General features: G+C 41.9%; 1 protein-coding gene across 1 annotated transcript in view; it reads left to right on the top strand.

Moving 5' to 3' along the window:
* Positions 1–9637, top strand: part of LOC148534877 (hydroxysteroid 11-beta-dehydrogenase 1-like protein A) — a 38371-nt gene extending 28734 nt beyond the window's left edge. The window contains exons 6-7 of the mRNA XM_088465474.1: positions 6281–6424; positions 9420–9637. Coding sequence (XP_088321600.1) covers positions 6281–6424; positions 9420–9634 — 359 coding nt within the window. The 3' untranslated portion in view covers positions 9635–9637. The remainder of the gene's footprint in view (positions 1–6280; positions 6425–9419) is intronic.
* The last annotated feature ends 16341 nt before the right edge of the window (positions 9638–25978 follow it).

Genomic DNA, 25978 nt, shown 5'->3' with positions numbered 1-25978 from the left:
AAAGATTTTTATACACAATCGATTGCAAATTCCACGATTGCTGCAATCAATTGCTGATGTATGGGGGCCTTTAGTTATTTGCACTCTAAGCCAACAGCACCAGGTTCCTGTTATAATTAGGGTATTATGCCAGTATCCTCCTTGGTATAAGAAAAGTTGGAGTCTGTATCTGCAGCAGCCGGCTAGTGTATGACTCCAGCTGTCTTTAGACATACACTTGGGGTATTCAATATGAAAGGTTAACTTCCCTGGCGAAGTTAACATTTCATATCGGAGTTTTTTTCTGCATTAAAGCATCGGGCGCGCTCCCGCTTATCCCCGTATTCAAAATAAAATTAACGAAAACGGGAAACTCCGAAGTTGGATTTGCGTAAAGTTACGAATTTTTCCTTAAAATAATTGTAAGCCCCCCTAAAGTTGTAAAAACATGGGGGAACACTATGGATACCCCCGTTTTAGCCTTTAATTGAAAGTCGGGGATTTAAATAGCCGCAGCAGGTATTTTTTTTCCGACATTGAAGAAGTGATGCAGAAGAGCACTTAGGTTATTTTTTTAATTTTTTTAAGTGGTCCCATCAAATTTGGGGTACATGAAAATGGGTACTAGCATATTTTTAAGTCCCTAAAGTCAGTTTTTAAAAATTCTGCATTTGTGCACCTGCCGCTATAATTCTATTCTAGAAAACACCTGCCGCATACTTGCAGAATAGCCCTGAACCTATTTCCCTATTGTTTAACAATTTTTTCCCATTTTTTTTTTTTGCACCCCAATTTTTACATTAATTTTTTGGGGTGTGACTATTTTTTTTAAAACTTTTTCTGACACAGTTCTTTTTTAAATGTCAATCTCAGGGGTGCAGGCTATTTTTTTTAAGCCTGCACCCCTAAACCCCAATTCTGCACTTTTTTTCGACACCTATTCAATGGTGAAAAGTTATCACCGTTTTTTATCAAAGACTTTTCAAAACTGCGATAAGTCTTTGAAATTGAATACGGTGTAAAACTAAAACCAGTGATATTAACGCAAAAAAGTTAAAAAGTGCGATATTAACGCAAAAAACGATATTATCGCACCCATATTGAATACCCCTATTAAAGTCTATCGCCACTGAAAAAGGATGTTAAACAATTTTGGATACATATGTTCCTCTTAATGTCTATAGAGTAGTATCCTTCTCCTGAGTGGTAGATTATATTTTACTTTGCCAGTTGCATTAAACATTGATGGCTTATTGTCTGGAAGATAGTAATGTGACTTGCTGCTTGAGGATGAATACAGCCTCCAGATCATATAGTCTCTGACTATAATTAAGAAGTGCCCACTTATTCTCTGTAAGTGAGCATGTAAATACTCCCCAGCTCTCTCTTTAGTAGTCACTGCTGCCGTGCAATCTGCCACCGACAGCCTCCTTGCCACCAGACTGTCCATTGCTGCTGGGCACCACTGCTGGCTGCCTTTCCAGCAGGGTGGGAGCTGGCTCCCATCATCTTCACAGCTCCTGCTATGACAGGCACCCTCACCGGCTCCACATCCCCGTGCCTGGCAGGACACAGGGGGGTAAGCATGAGCATCCAAGGAAGGGAACTCCTGACTAATTGTCAGCTACTCCTGACAGCTGTTATATACCTATCTTTAACCAGACCTTCTTTTCCTGACAGGAACCAAATCACTCCTGGCTATATTACTCCGCCCCTTGTACTATAGTGTATGTCATAGCCAGAATTACCACAGTTATCTATTTAATAAATGCCAATATACAGTCAGGTCCGTAAATATTGGGACATTGACAGAATTTTCAGATTTTGGCCTCTATTCACCACCACAATGGTTTTGAAATGAAACAAACAAGTTGTGCTTTAACTGCAGACTTTCAGATTTAATTTGAGGGTAATTACATCCAAATTGGGTGAACGGTGTAGGAATTACAACAATTTCAATATGTGCCTCCCACTTTTTAAGGGGCCAAAAGTAATGGGACTATCAACTCAAAAGCTATTTCATGGACAGGTGTGGGCTATTCCCTCATTATTTCATTATCAATTAAGCAGGTAAAAGGTCTGGAGTTGATTCTAGGTGTGACATTTGCATTTGGAATCAGTTGCTGTCAACTCTCAATATGAGATCCAAAGAGCTGTCACAATCAGTGAAGCAAGCCATCATTAGGCTGAAAAATCAAAACAAACCCATCAGAGGGATAGCAAAATGGCCAAATCAACTGTTTGGAACATTCTTAAAAAGAAAGAACGCACCGGAGAGCTCCTCAACACCAAAAGACCCGGAAGATCACGGAAAACAACTGTGGTGGATGACAAAATAATTATTTCCCTGGTGAAGAAAAACCCCTTCACAACAGTTGGCCAAATCAAGAACACTCTCCAGGAGGTAGATGGAAATGTCAACAATCAAGAGAAGACTTCACAAGAGTGAATATAGAAGGTTCACCACAAGATGTAAACAATTGGTGAGCCACAAAAACAAGAAGACCAAATTAGAGTTTGCCAAACAACATCTAAAAAAGCCATTACAGTTCTGTAACAACATCCTATGGACAGATGAGACAAAGATCAACTTGTACCAGAGTGATGGGAAGAGAAGAGAAGGAAAGGAACTGCTCATGATCCAAAACATACCACCTCATCAGTGAAGCATGGTGGTGGTAGTGTCATGGCGTGGGCATGTATGGCTGCCAATGGAACTGGTTCCCTTGTATTTATTGATGATGTGACTGCTGACAAAAGCAGCAGAATTAATTCTGAAGTGTTTCGGGCAATATTATATGCTCATATTCAGTCAAATGCTTCAGAACTCATTAGACGGCGCTTCACAGTGCAGGTGGACAATGACCTGAAGCATACTGCAAAAGCAACCAAAGAGTTTTTTAAGGCTAGAAAGTGGAATGCTATGCAATGGCCAAGTCAATCCCCTGACCTGAATCCGATTGAGCATGCATTTCACTTGATGAAGACAAAACTGAAGGGAAAATGCCCCAAGAACAAGCAGGAACTGAAGACATTTGCAGTAGATGCCTGGCAGAGCATCACCAGGGATGAAACCCAGCGTCTGGTGATGTCTATGCGTTCCAGACTTCAGGCTGTAATTGCCTGCAAAGGATTTGCAACAAAGTATTAAAAAGTGAAAGTTAGATTTAGGATTGTTTACTTTGTCCATTACTTTTGACCCCTTAAAAAGTGGGAGGCACATATAGAAACCGTTGTAATTCCTACACCGTTCACCTGATTTGGATGTAATTACCCTCAAATTAAATCTGAAAGTCTGCAGTTAAATCACATCTTGTTTGTTTCATTTCAAAATCATTGTGGTGGTGAATAGAGGCCAAAATATGAAAATTCTGTCAATGTCCCAATATTTATGGACCTGACTGTGTATATATATATATATATATATATATATATAAAAATTGTCCTTTGTTCACACACAGTATATATGTATACTTTTTCATATATAGCATGAATTTCTTAACATTTTACCTCAGAATATGTACATAAATGAATTACATATCACATTGTGAATATTACATATATTGTATTGCAGTCCCTCCACATTTACCAATTCCAACAATTCACATCTCTTCACCTGTAAATATATGAAATTATATATATATTTTGCCTTGTATACATATATTTATTAAAACAGTATGGTCTTAACCATTAACCGGGGTTACATCAGTACGATGCAATCTATAGCTTACATAAGGAGCAATTCACGTATACTCACCTATCCAGCGATAAGATCCGGTATCCAGGGGTCCAGCAATGCAGTCTTCTCCTCTGGTTCTCTGATTGCGGTCCCCTTCTGCGCATGCGCCAGCTAATGCTACTGCAGAGTGAGAGAACAGTGCGAGGTGGGGAGGAGCGGACTCATACCTCCCAACATGACCCTCTCCAGGAGGGACACAATGCTCTGGTCCTGGACTTCCCTGGTAAGAGGTGGGGCTGCAGCGCAGTTCAAAAGTCAAATAGGTGTCAGGGGAGTCACACCAACTGTCATTTCACACACTGCCAAACATCACTGGCTGGGACTCACTGGCAGTTGGTGTGACTCCCCGATTAGAATTTTGGACGGTACTGCATCCTCACCTCTGGTGCCACCACCAATCATAAATTACCAGGGAAGTACAGGACCTGAGCATTGTGTCCCTCCTGGAGAGAGTCATGTTGGGAGGTATGCGGACAGGCAGCGGGCATTGCAAGAGGGGGAGCGGACAGTGGGAGTGGGGGGCAGCGGGCACTGTAGAGATGAGCAGTTCGGCTTTACCGCTCATCTCTAGGTAAAAGGTGGTGACCTGCATATGCATATTTCAGGTCACCTTACTATAGTACAGCAGCGGCAGGGGTAGAGCAGAGGGAGGGGACACTGTGGCAGCAGGCAGCCAGGAGGATCCTTGGGCTCCTCTGATTGGCTGCTGTAGCAGCAGGGGGCGGGGAGAGCAGGGAGAAGGCAGGGAGACAGTTATCTTCCCTGCTTTTCTAAACTCAGGAGGCTCTTAAACGCTATCCTGAGATGGCGAATTCATTTGCAGAAGTGAAACGTAAAGCTGAGCTTGTATGGGGAAGAGCTGGGGCACCGCTGGAGAAATCTAAGATTTCCATGGCAACCCCTTCTATGAATAGGAGAAAGCATTATCACTGATAAAGGGCTTTTCACTGCTACATGAATAGACCCGTTAGTCACAAGCACACTTCAGCCTGTGACTAGGAAGCAGTTTGCTGCAGGGATTATCAGCGCTGTGGGGCCCCTGTCAGACTGACCAGCAACAACTCCCCTGTCTCCCATCCCTCCTCTGATATAACCCTCCTCACTGATGCTTGGAGGAGACGTGACTGTGTTGAGCCTGCTAGGACATCCCCGGACCACGGTCATGCCTCCTCCCAACATCAGTGAGGGGAGATGTAACGCGGGGCTTAGGAGGTGAGTAGTGCAAGGGAGGGGGCTTGGGGAGCATAGCTAGACTTATGGGGGCCCCGTGAAAATTTTCTATGGGGCCCCCATAGCTCTATGCCACTTGGGGTGCAAGTTTGATTTTAACTGAACAAAAGCAGGCTGTAGGGTCATTTTCCCCCACTCCCACCCACACGTACAAACACCTAACTTTTTCACCAACATATGAGTAATAACAAAAACTTACAAAGCTATTCCTAAACTAGCTCTTTTATTCTTTTAACTAAAAACAGAACAACTTTTCCAAAATCTCTTCTGAAAGGGTTTTGTAGGCATTTTGATTCTTATTGCAATTCTTTAACGTTATCCTTTCTCATTTCTCCAGTCCACCGAATGTGGTTAATTAAATGAACCGCGAGGCAGCTTGCCCCAAGAGAAAGTGCGGCTCTATGCCACACTTACGGTAGCTCCGAACTCATTGCTTTTTGTGTACAGACCCATAGGGCTGCATACAAAATAATGCAAGTCCAGGGTGAGATCACGCTGCAAGGGGGGTGAGTTGCATGAGAACGGCAGCAATGGCAGCTTAACTCGCCCCCATCGTGGTAACTAATGCTGTTGACCCCATTGTATCTTTCAGCACATTTTGCATCATAATGTCTCTTCACTTTCTACTGCTTCATTACACCCACAGGGGGCAATTCAATTCTAAGCAGTGATGCGGGGTCAGGTGCGGAGCCTTTCCTGTTATAGTTAGGTATGCTGCAAAGTTTAGACTATAAAAATTCTAAGAAAAATGTACAGATAATATTATAAATATCTTCTTTGTATTATTCTAATAATTTTCATAGTAAAAACTCTGGAGTAAAAAGTGTATGGCAGGTGAGGCACTGCCTCCCCTGTCTACCTTTTCTGCACATCCCTGATCACAATTTCCAGCATTATATATTGCTGCACCTTTGTATAATGCCCACATGGACCCTCGGGATCATATATGTATCTGTAAATCTGGCTCTGATACTAGCTAGTTCCTCCCCAGCCATTTACCTCACCGCACGTCATTGATTCTCAGCAATATGTGGTCATGATGTGCGGCTGTCCGAATTACGGTAGAGCAACATTCTCTTTTCCTGTGGACCCCAAAGAAGTTTCAAGGCAAAATGAGCAATGTTGTGGTGGAGATGTGCCTCTGTTATGAGCGTTCTGATGCAGTTCCGACAGCATATCGCTCACATTGGCCACAATTTAATTGGCCCTTGTTACTTAAAAAGGAAAGTTGGTACTGATAATTACAATGCAATAACAGAAAGCCTGTCCCAAGGATAGGATTTAAGATTGCCTATGATTTAATCTGCATTGAGCTCCTTTCATTCTATATAGGACGTATTGGAGCACCATTTACAACAAACTACTGTGCAGCCAAGTTTGCTTTGGAGGGTTTTTACAGCTCCCTGCGCAGAGAACTTATACTCAGCAAGGAAAATGTATCCATCACTGTGGCTGTCCTGGGATACATTGATACAGGTGAGATTGGAGACCTCTGAATAGGTAATGACCACCATATACTGACATCATCAGAACATAAGGTAGTACTATCCTAAGCTTGGGTTTGTGCAAAATGCAGGGTTTCTAACGTTTCCCTGGAATCTCGTCTGGTTACTAATGTCCAAACTGCAGACCAAATGCAGGAAAACCACCAGCTGAGAAGACGCCAGGACACACATCACCATCCTAATTTTTTGACATGTAAAATGCACAAACCACCAGATTTATCAAGAGGCGGTTTGGAAAAACACTGATAAGCTGCCGTGCAAACAGGCAAAACAAAATTAGATGGGTATGCCGATGGGTGTGCCAGTTTCAGCTATCTTGACTTGAAAACTTTGGGGAAAATAGATATATCCCCCTATACAGTCATAACCTAACCTAGGGCCTGATTCTGAGTCAGACGTAGCCGGGTCAGTGTCTGTGTCTTTTGTCGCAGTCGTGTCTGTGATTTTATGCAAATGTTGCTACAACGCCCTTTCCTGGTGTACATCCGTGCCTCCGAATGGACTGGGATGCCCATATAAAGCACCCATAGGAGCTGAAATACTGCTTGATGCAGATCATCCAACTGAATATGGCCTCCTATGTGAACGATTCTGCGTCTATGAACTCATCTACTGTTAGTGATGGGACATACCCACGACACTCCCATAAAACCAACATCCCCATACGTCTGTTTAGCCACCCCCCTGTTATTTCCCAGTACCCACCCAGGAAAACCCTATACATTTCTGATATTGTTCGTCTAATGTTGTACTGTGACTCTGAGCCTGATTGAGAGATGTGCGATAATGCATTCGTAGCTGGGATCCCGCAGGCAGCTGCTGTGCTGAAATATGCTAATGCTGTAGCTGGCAGGAAATGCATAGAGACGCCCACTGATGGGTTAGCAGATCCAAGCAAGTGCGTACAAATACACAGCCGCCATCGCAAACCATTCAATAATCGGCCTGAGTAGCTCTATGGTCACTTAGAATGGCCTCCAGAACTGAGCCGTTGGAAACACTACAACTGCATGCGGTATCGCAGGTGCAGGCTACGACATGCCCCGAAAATGGCCATGACACGCCTGCCTTTTTTACTGTCACTCTCCGTTACCTCCCCCAAACAGTCTCTGCCTGTCAGCCACTTTGCAAAGTAGTCCTCGCAGCAAGCAGTATTGCAAAGCTACCTTGGGGCGTGTGGAGTTGACCGTTAATCACTCAACTGCGTAAATATCGGAATAGTATACGTCTCTGAATCAGTCCCTCTGTGCGCATACCACCTGTACGCATACGCGGTGTGCCTCAGACTCATGTGCAGATGTAACACAATGCTGCGCTGCGTCCAACATCACTGTTTCGTCCGACTCAGAATCAAGCCCCAAATGTTTTATAGTGCAAGAAAGCCATCATTGAGTATGCCCCTCACAGCAAATTAATACATATATTATGACCTAATATTAAGCTACTATATTTATTGGCTCTTTCCATCACACAAATATAGATATTGTCCCCTTTCTATTACATATATATATATATATAAATATATATAAATATATATATATATATATATATATATATTGGTTCCTTCTTATAATGCCCCTTGCTTATTAAAATAATTGTTGGCCCCATGTTTTACATATAATTTAAAATATAGCCTACATAAATTATTTATTTGCATCATAATGTTTTCCTTTAATGTACGTGCCTGATATAGTGGTACATATTTTATTCCAATGTATTTTTTTTTCTTTAAATTCATAAAGTACTGACCCTTACTTTTCTTCTGTCGTGTTCCAAAGTAATCCTATGTATGTATATATATATATATATATATATATATATATATATGGAAAAAAAATGCCCTTATTTTGCGCTTATGATGTGAAAATAAATGCTGTTCCTCAAGTGGAACCCCTGTTAGTGGGAACAAATAGATCAAAATACACAACAATACTAGAGGGCGCAAATATAAATATTGATATTCCTTTATGGTATATGATGGTTGATACCAAATGGGGAATCCAAAGACAAGTTCTTATAAAGGCAAATGTTCTTATCCGATTATTCCAATATGATTGATAGTCGATTTCAAAGAGTCCAAAGAGCTTCTAGAAAAGACCCGCTCACCATCACCAAAAATCACCAAGAAATGGCCCAAAGGCCCACCATTAGATGTTGTAAACAATATATTTATTTAAAAGTTTTTGTCATTATGACATTAAAATAATTAAAAGCTTTCTTACACGATAAATTTATCCATTAACACAGCAAGGGAAGATGGCAATTTATATCCTGTTGTCTCCCCTTTTTTGGGGGGTAAATCCAGTGGTCAATGGATTTGCAATCCAACACGTTTCGTACGTTCGGACTTCATCAGGGGTATAAACATCCAAATACAGAAAACCATATATAGTCCAACAGAAAGCTGGCGAAATGTTGTCCCTAGGGTGGACAACTCCTCAGATGCTATTTGTCAAATTGAGATGTGTTCTGATAGCAGGATCAAGCTATATCCTGCGATCAGAACATATATATATATAAATATATACACATATACAGAACAGATGTCTACCCAACAGTGACATTGAATTAGACATCAAATAAAATCTTGTAAAATTTATTTAAAAAAAAAAAATTGTCATAACACTTTTTTCATAAAAAATCGATTGTACCGCATGGTGTACAATGCACCTACACAGAAATTAAGATCAGACTTTTTTCGTACAATGTAAATGCATTAGTACAAGTAAACACATTGGGGTAGATTATCTCCAGTGACCAAACTGAATATTCTTTTAATAATCTATTGCACTAGTGTATGTAAAACAAGGCTTTACTTGTACTTCAGATGAAGATAACCAAAACACGTTAACCAGCATCAGGGTACCATAGGATAAAATCATATTGTCACCATGGGATGAAGAATTTGCAGGTTAGGAATGCCAGAGAGAAAGACAGATGTGACATCTACTTTTTCTATTTTGCAGAAAATGCTGTGAAGAAAGTTGGTGACAAAGTGACCATGGCAGCTTCATCCAAAGAGGATTGTGCTCAAGAGGTGGTGAAAGCAGCCGTCTTACGGCAGCCAGAGCTCTTTTATCCTTTTTGGGGCATTAAGCCTCTGGTGTTATTGCGAGATTGGGCTCCAACTTTTATTGGAAAAATACTTGATAAGTTTTATGTGCTAGAAAATATTAAATAAACCATCTGGTGCAATAAAATACTCTTATTGGTATAGAAGTGTGCAGATTAATTTGTTGCAGGAATGTTTATTTATTCATTTAGTGACAATTATTTATATGGCGCACATATATTCTGCACCGCTTTACAGAGAATATTTGGTTATTTACATCAGTCCCTGCTCCAGTGTAGCTTACAATTTATATATTCCCTAACATGTACACACAACTATACAATAGGGTTCATTTGTTTTGGTCAAAATCCAATTAACCTACCAGTATGATTTTTGGGATGCGGGAGGAATCCCACACAAACACAGGAGAACCAACCGTGTTGTCAAAGTAATTTTAAGAATGGCAGGTGATGCCAATGGCTTTATTGGACAAAACACATTGGTATGCATGCTAGCAGAGCCAGCCCTAGGCATAGGCATGCTAAGCAAATGCCTTGGGCGACTATAATGCCTAGGGGCCATCCAGTTGATGGCTACTTGAGCTAGAGATTTCAACCGGTGGATGAATTAAACAAGCTGCATCCACTCACTTCCACCCGCTGTGCACCGCCGACCGCTAAGCGTTTTTCTGTTAGCGTGCACAACGAGGAAACAGAAAATAGCCTATGCAGTTATTCTGCTTTCCGGACAAATTAACCAAGCTATGTCCGACCGCTTCCTACTTTGAGTTACTCTCCACTGGCAGTGATTTCCTCCACCACAACCAATTCACAATCACGGCTCACACAACCATGCGGTCTGATCGCATTGCCCAGAGACTCTAACTTATCAATGGACTTTGCGATTACAATTGGAAGTCGACCGAGAAATAACCTCTGGTTTTTCGCCCAGTTATACCTGCTGTGTTTACTGCAACGGCTGTCCTACCCGCCTCTTGGACACCTTGCTGGCCCTATCTATTTTCAAGAGTTCAAAAAGAAAAAACCTTCTCTCTGTTTTTCTTTTTCCTTTTCACATCACAAGCATACGTTCACATTCATATACCTTTGTTTTCTGGCTAGAAAAATGCTTTCCTTCCGTGACAATACCTATTCAGAGGTTTCAACAAGCGATACAAGACTATCTATCAAAACAATTGCTTAAATATGTGACAGTACTGTAGGGAAGACGCATATGCTATTTGCGAATCGCCTATTGCAGCGCAAAAGTGACAATAACGGACTTTTCTCTCTTGTCCCTGGATTCTAATCAGCGCTCCTTAGATCACACAAAAACGGATATTCGGTTTCACAACATGAAGTGCTACACAGGCTTTAAACAGATTGGTTTTTACCTGTATATGACGTGTCCACCCTTTGTTGAGGAACCGAGATCCGTACGATATGCGTGATTTCCGGTCTCGCGATATCAGTCGAGAGCCCCCATCTATTGATTCCTATAAGTCGCTATTTAGCGCTGCAAGTCGCTTAAGAAAGAATTGCTTTCCAGTCCAATCATGTGGTTCCAAAGCACAAAAAGTTATTTATGTAAAAAGGGGTAACACGATGTAAGATTTATTAATTAGAGTAAAAAGAAATAAAATAGTACAGCTCGATACATATGCGTGCGCACTGGTCCCAGAATACAGTCATCAATCCAGAAGCCTGCGATCGCTTGAAGATGTGTGTTCACTGAGGTCAGAACACAGCTTATATACCTTACAGGTTTCAAAGTTAACAAAGGGACAAATTGACAAGTTCTCATTGGTTCTTGCTTCTGGTCAATATGGTCAGTTCATACGGTGTCATCAGGGGTATGGTTCAGTCTTCCAACGGTCACATTGTGTAGCTTCCCGCCGAACAACTGGTTAAAACTGGCTACAAAACTGCATACTAGTAATAACATTCTAAACAATAACTCCCTATCATCTATAACTAGCGGACGCATGGTGCGACTTCTTTGCTGATAGAAACGGATGTCTGCAAATAAACAGGGATTTAGTATGATACCAAACATGACATGTCCACTGTATTCTGAACCTTATATCTCCTTTAAGTACATTTCACATCATAATTATTAGCTAAAAATACCTTTAATAACTATTATTAACTATAATGTGTGGGAACCATTTTATATGTGTGCGTTCGCATATGTGCATCTGTGTATTGAAATAGCAAATGTGCGTCTATGTGTATGTACGTGAATACGCATATGAGCGTCTGTGTGTATATATGTATATATATATGTGTGCGTTATGTGTAGTAACATGTCATCAGACCATAGACTATATCGTCAGATAATAATTGTACAGCGATCATATCCAATTATTTGACTGACAATATTTACAGTACATTTTTATAAAGCATTTGTGGGCTTATGGTCCACAAATACCTATACAAATGAGAAACACAAGCGATTCATTGCATACACAGCCAGTGTTTGTGGTGTATGGGTTTTATGCACAGTGACACTGAGTGCATCCACCTTCTTCTGTTCTCGCCTAACCTGGGAAGCAAGTTTATCGTCCACTTGATGTTAATCAATAACTAGAGCTGCACACAGGGACCTTGTGTATATATCTTGAATGTCACATTATTTTACAAACATAAACAGTTTTACTTACTTTAAGGAGAATCGACAATCTCTTCTGCTAAACTCCACCACTATTTGTGTCAGAGAAATAATTTAAGTGTAATCAATCCATGTTTTTGTTGTTTTCCAGGTTTACTCTGGATACCGATTTGCACTAAAGGCCCAAGAGAAGAGCATTCCTATTGCAATACTTAACATTGGGCCAACTAGAGCAGATCACCTGGCAGTGGTTAAAGTTAGTGCTCGCTGTGGGGACATCTTGCCAAAGATAATGCCAGTGAATCCAAGCTGAGCATTGCCACTAGAACAGAAATAATAATCCCTGTTAGATGATTCTATACCACTCCTCAAGGGAAGTTTTATTTCAGATACATGTTTTCTGGAGCACAGGTGACTGTGACTGAGGTGACACTGTAAAAGTTGCACATATACCGTAGCTGTGCTGTGATATTGGCTTCTTTCACATTAGTCCAAAGAAGAGAAATATCATGATTTTCTAAAATCACTTCTGTAAAGGTATATTCCAGTAGGTCAGTATCATAATGCATCTTTCAGGTTATCCAGTGTATTAGAGGGTTGTGGTATTAAGATAAATATCTGGATATTATAGTCTTATTAGTCATTAAACCATACATAAGTCACTACAATTAGAGATAATATTTTGTAAATTAAATAAAAATTGAGTTTAGCTGCTACTGACACACTGTACAGCATTTACAGCAATTCTGTCTTTGGCGATACAGGTCCATTGTTGCTGCCATGAGATTGTAAGAAGTTGTGTCTCTGTATTTACTTAAATGTCAGACTACCTCAATTCCTACATCACCACTGTACATGCGTTTAATCTTTGGCTTACCTATGGTAGCACTTATCAGATGGGTTTTGCTATGCTGTGATGTTTTCTTTTGTTAAAATAACTTTAATAACACATTTTTTGTATAATTGTCTCATGGTGGGACCTCGAAAAAACAAAGCCAAGTGATTGGTAATCGCACTAAAGACCCTTTATGGACTGTAGAATGTGCCTCCAATTGTCTACCAACCACAAGACCATAACCTCATACCTTCTCCTGGGACTGGACCTGTAGAAGCACTGCTTGTCCTTTTGTGGGTTTACGTGTCCAGCTGGAAATGTGCATGGAGGAAGCAGCAAAAACATCACTGGAAAGTCCTACCTTCCGGCACTTTACTACCAAGCCTTCGTTTTGGCAAGTTTTCCCCTTTTTTAGGTGTAGCCTAATTTATATCTTAAATGATCATGTGAGTAAGGGACTGCCTTATTACTCCTTTTTGTGTGTGTTTTAATGTGTTTATTACATTGCTAAAATGCGTCTAGGAACGAGCTTTCCATATAAAGTGTATCTCATTGAAAGTATGAGTCAAGGCCTGGTTTCAGTCAAGGCCTGGTTTCCACTTCTTTTGAGGATTTGTAAAAGGTAAATCTCTCTGGAGTGAGTCTGTGTTGCCCCCTCTATCCGGGGCACTATTTGCTCAGCTTGAAAGTTTATATGTGAAGGGATCAGGAAAAGATGAACTGCCCTCTAAATGTTGCCGTCTGCATTATTATTATTATTATTATTATTATTAACATTTATTTATATGGCGCCACAAGTGTTCCGCAGCACCTTACAAGGTACATAAAAAAATAATTTGACAAGTGACTTACAGTACAGTACAGTACAAGACAAGGACATGGATAATATACATTGCTACATTAGTGACCATAACACCTAGATATGCAACGGAGCATAAGCAACTAAGTGTTAGGTGCCCTGGTGGGGGGTAAGAAGTAGATGAAAGTAAAGTAAGGAGAAGCACAAGAGGGTAGAGGGCCCTGCTCGTAAGAGCTTACATTCTAAAGGGGAGGGGCAGACAAACAGGGGTGACACAGATGGGGTAAACAGGTAGGAAGGAGCATGTTGCAGCAAGTTAGGATGAGAGCTGGAAGGCTTTGCAGATTACAGTAAGCACTGTACCCTCACAATACGTTTGAAGATATTATATTACTGGAGTTGATTTAACCATATATAATACAAAAGAAAAATTGCTGGGTTCTGGTAAATGTTACAAAACTGAAACATCAAGTTAAAATTTAAAAGGGGGTTGATTCAAAAGATATGCATCATAAAAGCTCAACGACTTTTAGGCACACTCTTGTAAGGATAAGTAATATTAAAACATAACATTATTTGGTTCTTCTTAAAGTTTCTAATAACAACACACAATAAAAATTGTAAACCTCTAATGAAATCAGGCTTCAAATGAGCCAACAAAAGGCGGACACATGTTACATTAATATACTAGAACATACAATATATTGCAAGAATCTACATGTCACATCTGAGGGTTGGAGTTGGTCGTAACAGGCGTGGGAGGCTGAAGTGGAGACTTGGGAGGCGTGTATGAAACTGGGAGGCTTGAGCCCAGACTTCCTCATGTATGATATGAGGAGTTAGGGAAACTGTAGAGGATGATGGGCCCGAAGGGGAGGACCGGAATGCAATGTTTTTATTGAACAGCAAGTAGGAATGAGAACTGGCAATAATGATACTGTATAGATAAGAAGAATTGGGTTGGGACCGATGATGCTGGATTGTTGAGTAGGATTGGAAATACCGGTAATGCTGAACTGAAGAGCTGGATCGGTTTGAGACCCGATAGTGATGAACTTGAGTTCTGAATCAGTTGGTGACCGATTGAAGATGTTTTGAAGTTCAGAATCGGTTTGAGACCGATGATGATGAGATGCGATCCTGGAGTGGTTTGAGACAGATAATGATGAATTGGATTTCTGAATTGGTTTGGGACTGATGATGAATATATCAGATGGAACCAATGTTTGGAGATGACAGATGGAATTGATGATAGGAGATATTGAATAACACCGATAATTGAAGGTATCGGATGGGACTGATGATTGAAGGTATCGGATGAGACCGATGATTGGAGAAATCGGCTGGAACCAATGGAGGCAGTTAAGAACAGTGGTAAAGCCAAACTGGAGTGCAAGATGGTATTGGAGACTTGCTTACCAGACTTTGTAATTGGATATAACTGACTGGGGGCCTGATTCAGCTTGAATCGCAGTTGCTAATACGCATGCAATCGGCCAATTGTTGCATCTTGCACATGCGTATGCATCGCAGTGTGCGAACCGGCCACTGCGATTGTGGCTGCGATTGCAGAGGCTACGCAGACCCATCGCAGAGTGATTGACAGGAAGTTCCATTTGTGGGTGGTAACGGGGGGTGGTTGGCCAAACGCAGATGTGCCATTTCAGGGGCGTGCACTGCGACAGCCTACGCAGCCAGAGGTCTCATAGCGTTCGTGGCTGTTAGCAATGCCAGTACAGAGCTGTAACTTCAGCAAGAAGCGATGTTATACTGGCAATGTGGGCCAGTCAGGAAATGGAATTTATAGGGGTGTATTCCCAGGGATTGGATGCTGCGATCAGCTGGTCTGTGGGCAGCGCTCTGAGTGGAGAAAGAGTCCAACATGGCTGCTCCTATACTGTGGTCTTGGAGGGAACTCTAGCTTGCAGCTTGTGTACCACCATGCTGGGGAGACACGCTGTGAGCAAGGGACTGCGGAGAACCATCTTCATGCTCAGTCACAGGACACTGAGCCGATGGGGCAGGAGCAGCGCAGGCAGACCCCAGTACCAGCCGGGAGCGATGTGCAGCGTGAGTAGACCTCAGCGCTAGCTAGGTAGGAAAGAGTTTTTAAATGTCTAGAGCGTGACAGTACTGACTATAATAGTCACTGGGTATCAGGAGTCTGAAATCTACAGTGGACGCGGCCAGAACCAGTATCACACAAATCATGGATAGTGAGTATTTTTCAGTCATGGTCTAACGCAGGGCTATATTTCTGGAAAAATAGGTTCAGGAACTGTGGGTGGAGCTGCTAGGTGTGGAGCTATAGAAAAACAATTATTTATACATTATCTATCTAAAATATACAGATACACTATATGGACAAAAGTATTCGGACGCCTGACCATCACACCAACAGGGACAGTAATGACATTGTATTCGAATACATATACTTAATATGGAGTTGGTCCCCCTATTGCAGCTATAACAGTTTCCACTCTTCTTGGAAGGCTTTCCAGAAGATTTTTAAGTGCTGTGGGAATTTGTGCCCATTAATTCTGTAGAGCACTTATGAGGTCTGACATGAGGTTGGATGAGAAGGCCTGGCTCGCAATATCCCTTCCAGTTCATCCCAAAGTTGCTTAATGGGGTTGAGATCAGGACTTTGTGTAGGCCAGTCAAGTTCTTCCACACCGCACTCATCAAACCATGGGCCTCATTCAGACCCACTCGCAAGCGGCTGTCCGCTTGCAAGTGGGTCGATGGTGTGCACTGTGCATGCGCACGACAGAGGGAGCTCCGTCGTGCGCATGCGCCAGACGCGACGAGCGAAGGACTTTCCTTCGCTCGTTGTGTCTGATCAAAGGGGGCGTGCTGTCGATGTTGATTGACAGCACGCCCCCTTTGGTGGGCTTGCCGGGGGCGTGCCTCCCAGACGGAGGCGTTCCCAAGGGAACGCCTACCGTCAGAAGCCGGCCCCACTGACATCACTAGTGATGTCAGTGGGAGTGATTTGGGCTCTGATAGAGCCAAAATCACTCCAGGGCTTGTGGTCGAAAACCCCGACCACAGGCTTCTGGTCGCACTGGCGATGGTCGCGATGGTCAAGACCATCGCGACCATCATCCTGCACGCTCGTATGAGCTGTGGGTGGTGACCCACAGCTATACGAGCGTCCAGGAGGACGCTCCATTTTTATGGAGGACGGCCCTCATTCAGAGCGAGCGCTCTGCTCAGAGCGTCCGGCTCTGAATGAGGGCCCATGTCTTTATAGTCCTTGCTTTGTGCACTTTGGCACAGTCATGTTGGTATAGAAAAGACCTTCCCCAAACTGTTCCCACAAAGTTGGAAACAGCATTGTCCAAAATGTCTTGGTATGCTGAGCATTAAGATTGCCCTTCACTGGAGATAAGGGGCCTAGCCAAAACCCTGAAAAACAGCCCCATACCATTATTCCTCCTCCACCAAACTAAACTAAACCATCTAAAAACTCTATACCTTAATGACGCTATTTAGCATTATGAATAGTCGCACATAAAAATAAATACTTTCGGACCTTGATTGTGGTTCCAAAGCACAAAAGTTATAATTCACAAAGAAAAAAGTACTGTGCACTTTGATCTAAACAATGAGTGCAAGGGTTACATTCATTATGGTACAGTCGATACATACACCAGCGCACCGGCCCCAGTTACAGTCATCAATCTAGAAGCCTGCGGTCATTCAAGAAGAATGGCTACTAATTGGGACCAGGACACAGGCTATATACCCGAATAGATCATGATAACAGCAATGTAGACAGACAAACATAATTCCATTGGTTCTTGCTCTTGGTCTTTGTAGTACACTGTAGTTCATAGGACAGTTCACTAGGGGTATGTCCCACTTCTCAATTAACTACAGGCTCAGCATACAGAGTTTTACATTCCAACCAATAATTCACTATGATCCATAACTCCCGAATGCATGATCAGACTCCCTTGCCGATATAACCGGATATCTGGAAATAGACAGGGTATCAGTATAGTACCAAACATGAAATATCTACCATGTTCTATACCATTAATATCAAATACATTATTTTACATCATAATTAAGAACTTTAATATAAACCATAATGTGCAGGAACCTTTTATGAGTGCGTGTATGTATTTATGATTATATGTAAGTATGCGTTGTGCGTCTGAGCACAGCGTAAAAGGTGCGCTGTGTGCAAGGATTGTGTACAGCGCACACGTGCTCTGTGTGTGGGTTTAGAGCTGCAATAGCAACTGTGTATATATGTGCATGCATTGTGGATACACATGCAATTGTCTATGTGCATGCATGTATATATCATGAATTAATACAGTATATATATATATCTTCATGCATTAATTGGCAGGAAGCTCCTTGGGGCTTGCGGCTGCCGAGACCCAACCTTAGGGTCTCGTCGCAAGCCCCGATGGTCGCGATGGTGTTCACCATCGTGACCATCAATCTGGTCAGTCGTTAAGCTGTGGGTGGTAACCCACAGCTTACCTAACGACCAGGAGGCTGCACTTCAAAAATGAAGCATCTGTCCTCATTCAGAACAAGCGCTCGCTTCTTGCGAGCGCCTCTGAATGAGGGCCTCTGTCCTTAACCTTTTATAACCAGGCATAACAAAGTATTATACAAATGTCCTAAACAGCATGACACAGATTGGTCATGGAACCGATAATAATGCGTCTCAAGGAGGGTAAAACAACCCTTATACGCCATCTGCGGATCCTTAAGAGATCATTGGCAGGATGTGGGAACTCATCTAACCTATAAAGGAAGTTTTTGAGGACTTGGGATGACATTATCTAGGATGTTGGATGGAACATATATAATAAATTTTTATTATGCTTGATTAGACTCAGTCACATTTTATCATTTGATGGTACAGTCTAGTTCAGGATTGTAATACAGTTCTTCCTTGACCTTGGTATCCATATCACCGCTGCTTACCACCATCATCTCGATTTCTCTATTTGCCCTAGTACATTTTCTGCACTTCAACACATCGGACACAAAAGCCGATTACTAATATGACACTTATTATAAGGATCAGAAGTTTACCCATTGTAGCAACCAATTCCTGGACCCACTCTCCTAGACTGGAGAACCATTTCACAAGGTTCAAGCAAGTGAACCACTCCTCTACCTGTTCCTCAACTTCAGCCAGTGAAGCAATATGGTTCTTCCGGAATTCCCATTTTAGCTGCAAAATTTCGTCCATCTTCCGGTCCATCACCTCCTTGGGGTCACTAGGGTTATTAGTAATATACGTGCAACACTTTACACCGAACTGGGTGGCCAATGTCACACAGTATCCTCCTGTGACAGCTGTTAAATAATTTAACACTAGTCTATGTTGCACAAGTTCTTTCTTATAAGCTTGTAACTCTTTACCTGTATACCTACATTTGTCATCATACATCTCAGTGATATCTTCTATTAATTTTGCAAGGTCTTGGATGTATCTAAAAGTTAAAGTACCCCGAGCGATCCTGGTGGGATCTAGCGCTACCAATACTTGGAAACCAGTCGTCTCACTAATCAACTGTATAGCAGTATGTGTCACCAGGTATCCTGTTTCTTTTGTCACGGTGTTCATAGTGTTCATAGTGTGTATGAAGATATGAAGATGGTGTGTTTTTATGGATACCAAGCATTTCACCATGTGTAAGGATTATAATTTCTGGAAGTATTCTTCCCAAATAACATAACCCTTCTGAATTCAGAGAGAGCCACTTATATGCTTTTCTTCCACATATAAAATATACATCATCGGGGAGAACATAAGGGATTGAAAATATCATAGTCATTAAACACATTTCTCTAGCAAATAATCCTACTTCAGGTTCTCCCATTTAGTCAATACATGTTTCTGGTTGTATAACCCTGGCACAGTACCCTTCTGGTACCCTACCAACCATTTCTTTAGTATCACTGAGTGTATATCGATACCTAAAGTGTTTCCCGTTTAACCTAATAGTGCGTAAAAGTTCAAAGTTCACAGGCTCATTATCAGCTCTTAGTGAGAAGGTCATCGTCTGATTATTCCCCGTTACCTCCCAACTTCCTGGTTTATTGGAGTTGGTGATGTTCAAACATAACAGGGATCTATCAACCTGATACTTGTGGAGTTTAAAATGAGGTGGTTTGGACAAAAGACATTTTCTAAAACCTCAGAAATATTTTTTTTGCAATTCTAAAACCTCAGAAATATTTAATGGACATGGCACTAACCCTACATTATGCTGTCCTTGAGGCACGTGAGAGCACACCCAACAGTCAGTTTGATGTAAAACTTTGCCCACCATGTCATGATAATCCTCTAAAGGATACCCTCCCCAATACTGGTAATACTTGGGCTGGCACCTCTGGATACACTTTTCATCAACTAGGGATCCACAAAATTCACATATACAAAATTATTCAGTCAATAGACTTTCACACTGTCTCCGAATTTCAGGTTTTACAGATCTTTTAGCAATTACAGTACTGAGATTGGTCAGGTACCACCCTTGTGAGTGTATTACTTCTTCTCCAGACTCCTCTCCATCGGTACTGCTATCAGCCTCTCCATCCATTATCTGCCCTCCAACATAGAAACGAGACATTACCCGACACATCAGCATAAGTAGAACTCTGGGAAATAGAGGGCAAAAATAGAGGGCTAACAGTTAGCAACTCCATTTCTGGAAATGAAAACCCTGCACTTTTCCTAAACTCAGGTGCTGTCACTGCAGCTGTTAGCTCTCCCGGAACAGGCTCTTGATTGACAGGTCTGAGTTATCTTTCTCGTCTCCGCCTTGCACCTCCTTCAGATTGCTGACTTTTCTGCAGTGCGTGGAATGGACCCACGTATCTTTCTCCGCAACCTTTAGAGACGCTGTACTTGTTATCAGCACATGGTACGGTCCTTCCCACCGATCAGTCAAACAACCTGAACGTAAGAAATTTCTTATTACATAATCTCCAGGTTCTACATCATGACATTTTGCATCAGGCATGTCAGATAATAACATTTGCAATTTCTGTTGTTCTTACTCATCTTTGTGAGATACTGCACAGTAACCTCATTATCATATTTTCACATGAGGCTGCCTGTCAAACAGTATCTCAAAGGGGGACAGATTAAGAGGCGGTCTGGGGTGATCTTGATATTATTAATACCCATCAACTTACACATGTTTTGAAAGACATCACCTGTGAAATGAGTATCCCTATCACTTTCAATTACTCAAGGGATACTGTATCTGCATACAAACTCCTGTACAATTAAACCCTGTTATTAATAGCTACTGCTCTAAGTAGTGTCGTAGCCCCTGGCTTGGACAGTATCCCAAGTATTTGACCCTGGTCTGGCATGGCAGTAATTTGTCCTTTGCAACCTTGTGCCTTGTGTGTGAGAGATGAAGCACAACAGTTTAGTATCATTTAAACTGTACATAAACGAATCAGAGCATAACGACAAATCATCTACATATTGTATTAGAACAGATCCATTGGCAGGTTGAAAAGATTGTAAACAGTTGTGTAAGGCCTGGGAGAAGATACTGGGGCTGTCTATGAAGCCCTGGGGCAATCGTGTCCATGTGGTGTGGGTTGGGGAGTGTGGAAAGAAAGAGGTTGAGGATGTGGATATGGGGGCTGTGGCTGTGTGTGATATGTGTTCTGGTGCTGATATGTGTGGTATGACTGTGTGATCTGTGACTGCGCAGGTTGATATCTATTGAGAACTTGTAGCTGCGCAGGTGAATAGGTGTCTGGTGGCTGTGGGTACATTGTTTCAAGAGCTTGAATGCTAACAGCCATTAGCTTCTTACTCTGCATTTCTCTCTTCTTAAGGATGTTTTTATCATGTTCAATTGCAGCTTTCCTGAGTGTGTCCACAGTAATTCCCCTCCACCCAGGAAGTGAGGTCTGAACCCTGGTCTTTAGGATGTCTTTAAGACCATCCATAAGCACTATTACTGTCATTTCCCTGTAATTTGTGTCATCTTTAATATCATTTATACCTGTGTATTGGGTAATAGTCTGCAGAGCTCGGTTAAAATAGTCTGCCGCAGACTCACTCTCCTTCTGTTTAATTGTAAAATTTTACTCCAATTAACTACTACAGGGTAAAATATGGCTAATTGGTTGACAATATGGGTTATGTTATTTTGATTGCTTTCATCAGTTATGGGAATATCTCCATCCAATACACAGGCCATGATAAACTTTTTCACGTCGGTATTGTGTGGAAGATATGCCCGTAATACCACTCGCCAATCCTTGTTGGTTGGCTCATGAGCATTCCCCAAATCCTTTACAAATTTTTGGCACTTTGCTAACTCTTTCCTAGGGTCTGGGAAGTCTATCATTATTGAATGTAACTCTGTTCTCATCCATGGACAATGCATCGCTGCATCCCTTGTGGTCACCACACCCTGGGCCTGACTCAGACCCGCTCGCGAGCGCTATGCTCTCACAAGTGGGTTGATGGTGGCCCAGTGCTCATGCGCACGACGGAGCCGGCTCCGTCGTGCGCATGCGTGAGACCTGGATAGCGACGGGCAAACCGTCGCTCCGGGTCTCATACCAAAGGGGGCGTGCTGTTGATGTTGAGTGACAGCACGCCCCCTTTGGTGAGTGGGCCGGGGGCGTGGCTGCCCAAACTGAGGCGTTCCCATGGGAACACCTACCATCTGGGGCCGGCCCCACTGACATCACAGGTGATGTCAGTGGGAGAGCTTTCGGCTCTGTTAGAGCCGAAATCTCTCTGGGGCTTGCGGCAACGAGACCCTACCACAAAGGTCTCGTTGCAAGCCCGATGGTTGTGATGGTCTTGACCATCGCGACCATCATCATGGCCGCTCGCTATAGCTGTGGGTGGTCACCCACAGCTATGCGAGCTGCCAGGAGGCCTTTCGAAAAAACCAGAAGGCCGGCCCTGATTTAGAGCGAGCGCTCTGTCAGAGCGTCCGGCTCTGAATCAGGGCCCCTGTGCGTCCGGATTCCCATTGGGAACAGTTATTGTCCGGACGGGGTGGATGCCTACTGCACCAATACCTGTGGATTTATTACCTTGTGGGGGGTTCAGCCTCTGACTGCTACGTATGGGATTAACAGTCTCTGTAGCTGCAGGTGTTAATATTTCCTGCACTATCAATGGTGAAACCCCCTCCCTTGCTGGTGCGGTGGGGTAGCTACCTGTGCTTGTTGTGGTGGTACATTTAACATTTGTGCAACATGGGAAAAAGCAGACATTACAACAGGTTCATCATCTGCATTATAAACATGTTCCTTATAGTTACTCAGAAGAGGGTACAAGTTACTTGTTACATTTTTATGATTTTTGTGATCGACTGTACCTACACCACTATCCGCATAGGGCGGAGGTGGTGTATGTGCGTTAACTGTACCTTTGGCAACGCTGTGCTGTGCATGCTCGTTCCCTGGTGTCATGTACACAACGCTGTTTTGCATTGTGCATGCTCTCCCTTGCGCCGAGCATGCACAACTGATTTGCGTCGCTTGCACACCGCTATGCCACAAGTTCCCCTAGTGCTGCCACAACTTTAAACAGTCATTACATTTTACCCTTTTGTTTAGAGACCTCACCAAACAAATACTGTCTCTAACATTGTTCAGAACCTCCAAATCAAAACTACCTATCCTGGGAAAAGGCTTTCTCTACTTCTTGGTAATCTTGACCCATATGTTACAATACACTGTAGCGTACGCACCATTTTAAACATAACATACCTGGTCGACCCAAGAGGCCCTTCTGACAGCAGCACATCATCGACCATAACCAGAGATTGCTCAGCACCCATCTGAGAAAACGCTTAGCAACTTCCAGAAAATTTCGATTGGTGATGATTTTTGTAGAGAGCTAACGTTCACGCACTCCTTTCCCGCTATGCACCGGTTTCCCTTCCTTAGGGATCATATTGCATAAACGAGAAGTAAAATAACATGCTTTGTGAGTTATTTTACTTGTGGTAAATCAACTCAAGCTTTACCACTCCGCTTCCAGCTTCGAGTTTACTCCCAGCCTGGTAACAGTTAGAAGTTACTACAACTAACCTTACAATCGGTTTCACTCCCACGATAACCCACCTCACAATCACAGTTTACATAAACTATGCGATTCAATCGCACTGCCCAAGGAACCTAACTGATCAATGGACTTTGCGATTAATGGGTGTTCGGACCGAGAAGAACTCCTTGTTTCTCGATAACCACAATGTACCTGCTTTGTACACTGGCCCAGTAGTTGTACGGCCTCGTCAGGCCCCTACCGAGTTTCACTTGAGGTTTAACAGACAGTAACCTCCGCCAGGCTTAACCGACAGTAGCCTAACTTCACATGCACACCTCAATCACATACCCCTATTTCTGCGCAGAAAAACACAAACCTTTTCCCCAAGTATTAGCATGAACATGCGGCAGCAATACAGAAAACATGCAGACGTTATTGTGCGACTTACCCCCTATAGTAAAACTCTAACAATGAAAGAAAACAACTTTTCCTTCCTTGTCCCTGGTTCTAATCAGCGCTCCTTGACCTCACACAATATATGGATAGCGGTCTCTCAGCAACCAAGTGGTAGCAGGTTTTCGAAGGCAAAGCGTTCTTTCCTGCTTATGGCGCCTTTCCACCCTTTTGGTGAGAGATCGCTAACTGTGTGTCTATCGTGTAAGTAGTAGCGTGATCTCACTCGACGAAGCCCCCAACTATACCTCTATACCTTAGATGACGCTATTTAGCATTATGAATAGTCGCACATAAAAATAAACACTTTCAGATCTTGATTGTGGTTCCAAAGCACAAAAGTTATTATTCACAAAGAAAAAGGTACTGCGCACTTTGATCTAAACAATGAGTGCAAGGGTTACATTCATTATGGTACAGTCGATACATACACCAGCGCACCGGCCCCAGTTACAGTCATCAATCCAGAAGCCTGCGGTCATTCAAGAAAAATGGCTACTAATTGGGACCAGGACACAGGCTATATACCCGAATAGATCATGATAACAGCAATGTAGACAGACAAACATAATTCCATTGGTTCTTGCTCTTGGTCTTTGTAGTACACTGTAGTTCATAGGACAGTTCACTAGGGGTATGTCCCACTTCTCAATTAACTACAGGCTCAGCATACAGAGTTTTACATTCCAACCAATAATTCACTATGATCCATAACTCCCGAATGCATGATCAGACTCCCTTGCCGATATAACCGGATATCTGGAAATAGACAGGGTATCAGTATAGTACCAAACATGAAATGTCTACGATGTTCTATACCATTAATATCAAATGCATACATTTTACATCATAATTAATAACTTTAATATAAACCATAATGTGCAGGAACCTTTTATGAGTGCGTGTATGTATTTATTATTATATGTAAGTATGCGTTGTGCATCTGAGCACAGCGTAAAAGGTGCGCTGTGTGCAAGGGTTGTGTACAGTGCACACATGCTCTGTGTGTGTGTTTATATCTGCAATAGCAACTGTGTATATATGTGCATGCATTGTGGATACACATGCAATTGTCTATGTGCATGCATGTATATATCATGAATTAACATATATATATATATATATATATATATTTTAAACCAATGAAAGATTAATCAGCGCCTCCTGGATGTAATCTATACACTAATGGAATAATCCTTATCAATAGCACTCTCCCCTTAACTACTGGGTGTCAGCTATAAACAAGAGATATGGGCATAGCAGTGGTATAATGCTATTGCATAAAAAGATTTTAAACAGTGAGCTTGATAAACAGCGACAATAGTGCTAATAAAAATATTAATAATGAAGATAAAAAATAAAATTATATTGAATCTATAGTGTCAGTGTCAATAAATATGAAATGCTTATGCAAAAAAATTATTCAGAAGATACCGTCTAAAGGAAGTAAATATACCATTCAAGGATCAAATATAATTGATAACACACCCAATAATGATCCTTAAAACAACATAGTGAAAAGTGACTTGTGCAATAATAAAGTGCTTACTAGATCTCCATTTAAATTATTAGATAAGAAGTGAACATTCAATATAAAAAAGGGGGGGTACAAAATTTATTAAACTGAAAAACATATATATAAAACACAAGGGATAAGGGACAAGATAAATAGTAAATTCATATATATAATCTCCTAAAAATTCATGGAGAATTATTTAAAAGCATTTTTAAAACAATAAATACATTTTC

The sequence above is a fragment of the Taudactylus pleione genome, unplaced genomic scaffold (genome assembly GCF_031769625.1).
Source record: "Taudactylus pleione unplaced genomic scaffold, aTauple2 ptg000062l, whole genome shotgun sequence".
In the NCBI taxonomy this organism is placed as follows: Eukaryota; Metazoa; Chordata; class Amphibia; order Anura; family Myobatrachidae; genus Taudactylus; species Taudactylus pleione.
The sequence above is the reverse complement of the archived record's forward strand: the minus strand, read 5'-3'. Positions and strand labels throughout refer to the sequence as shown.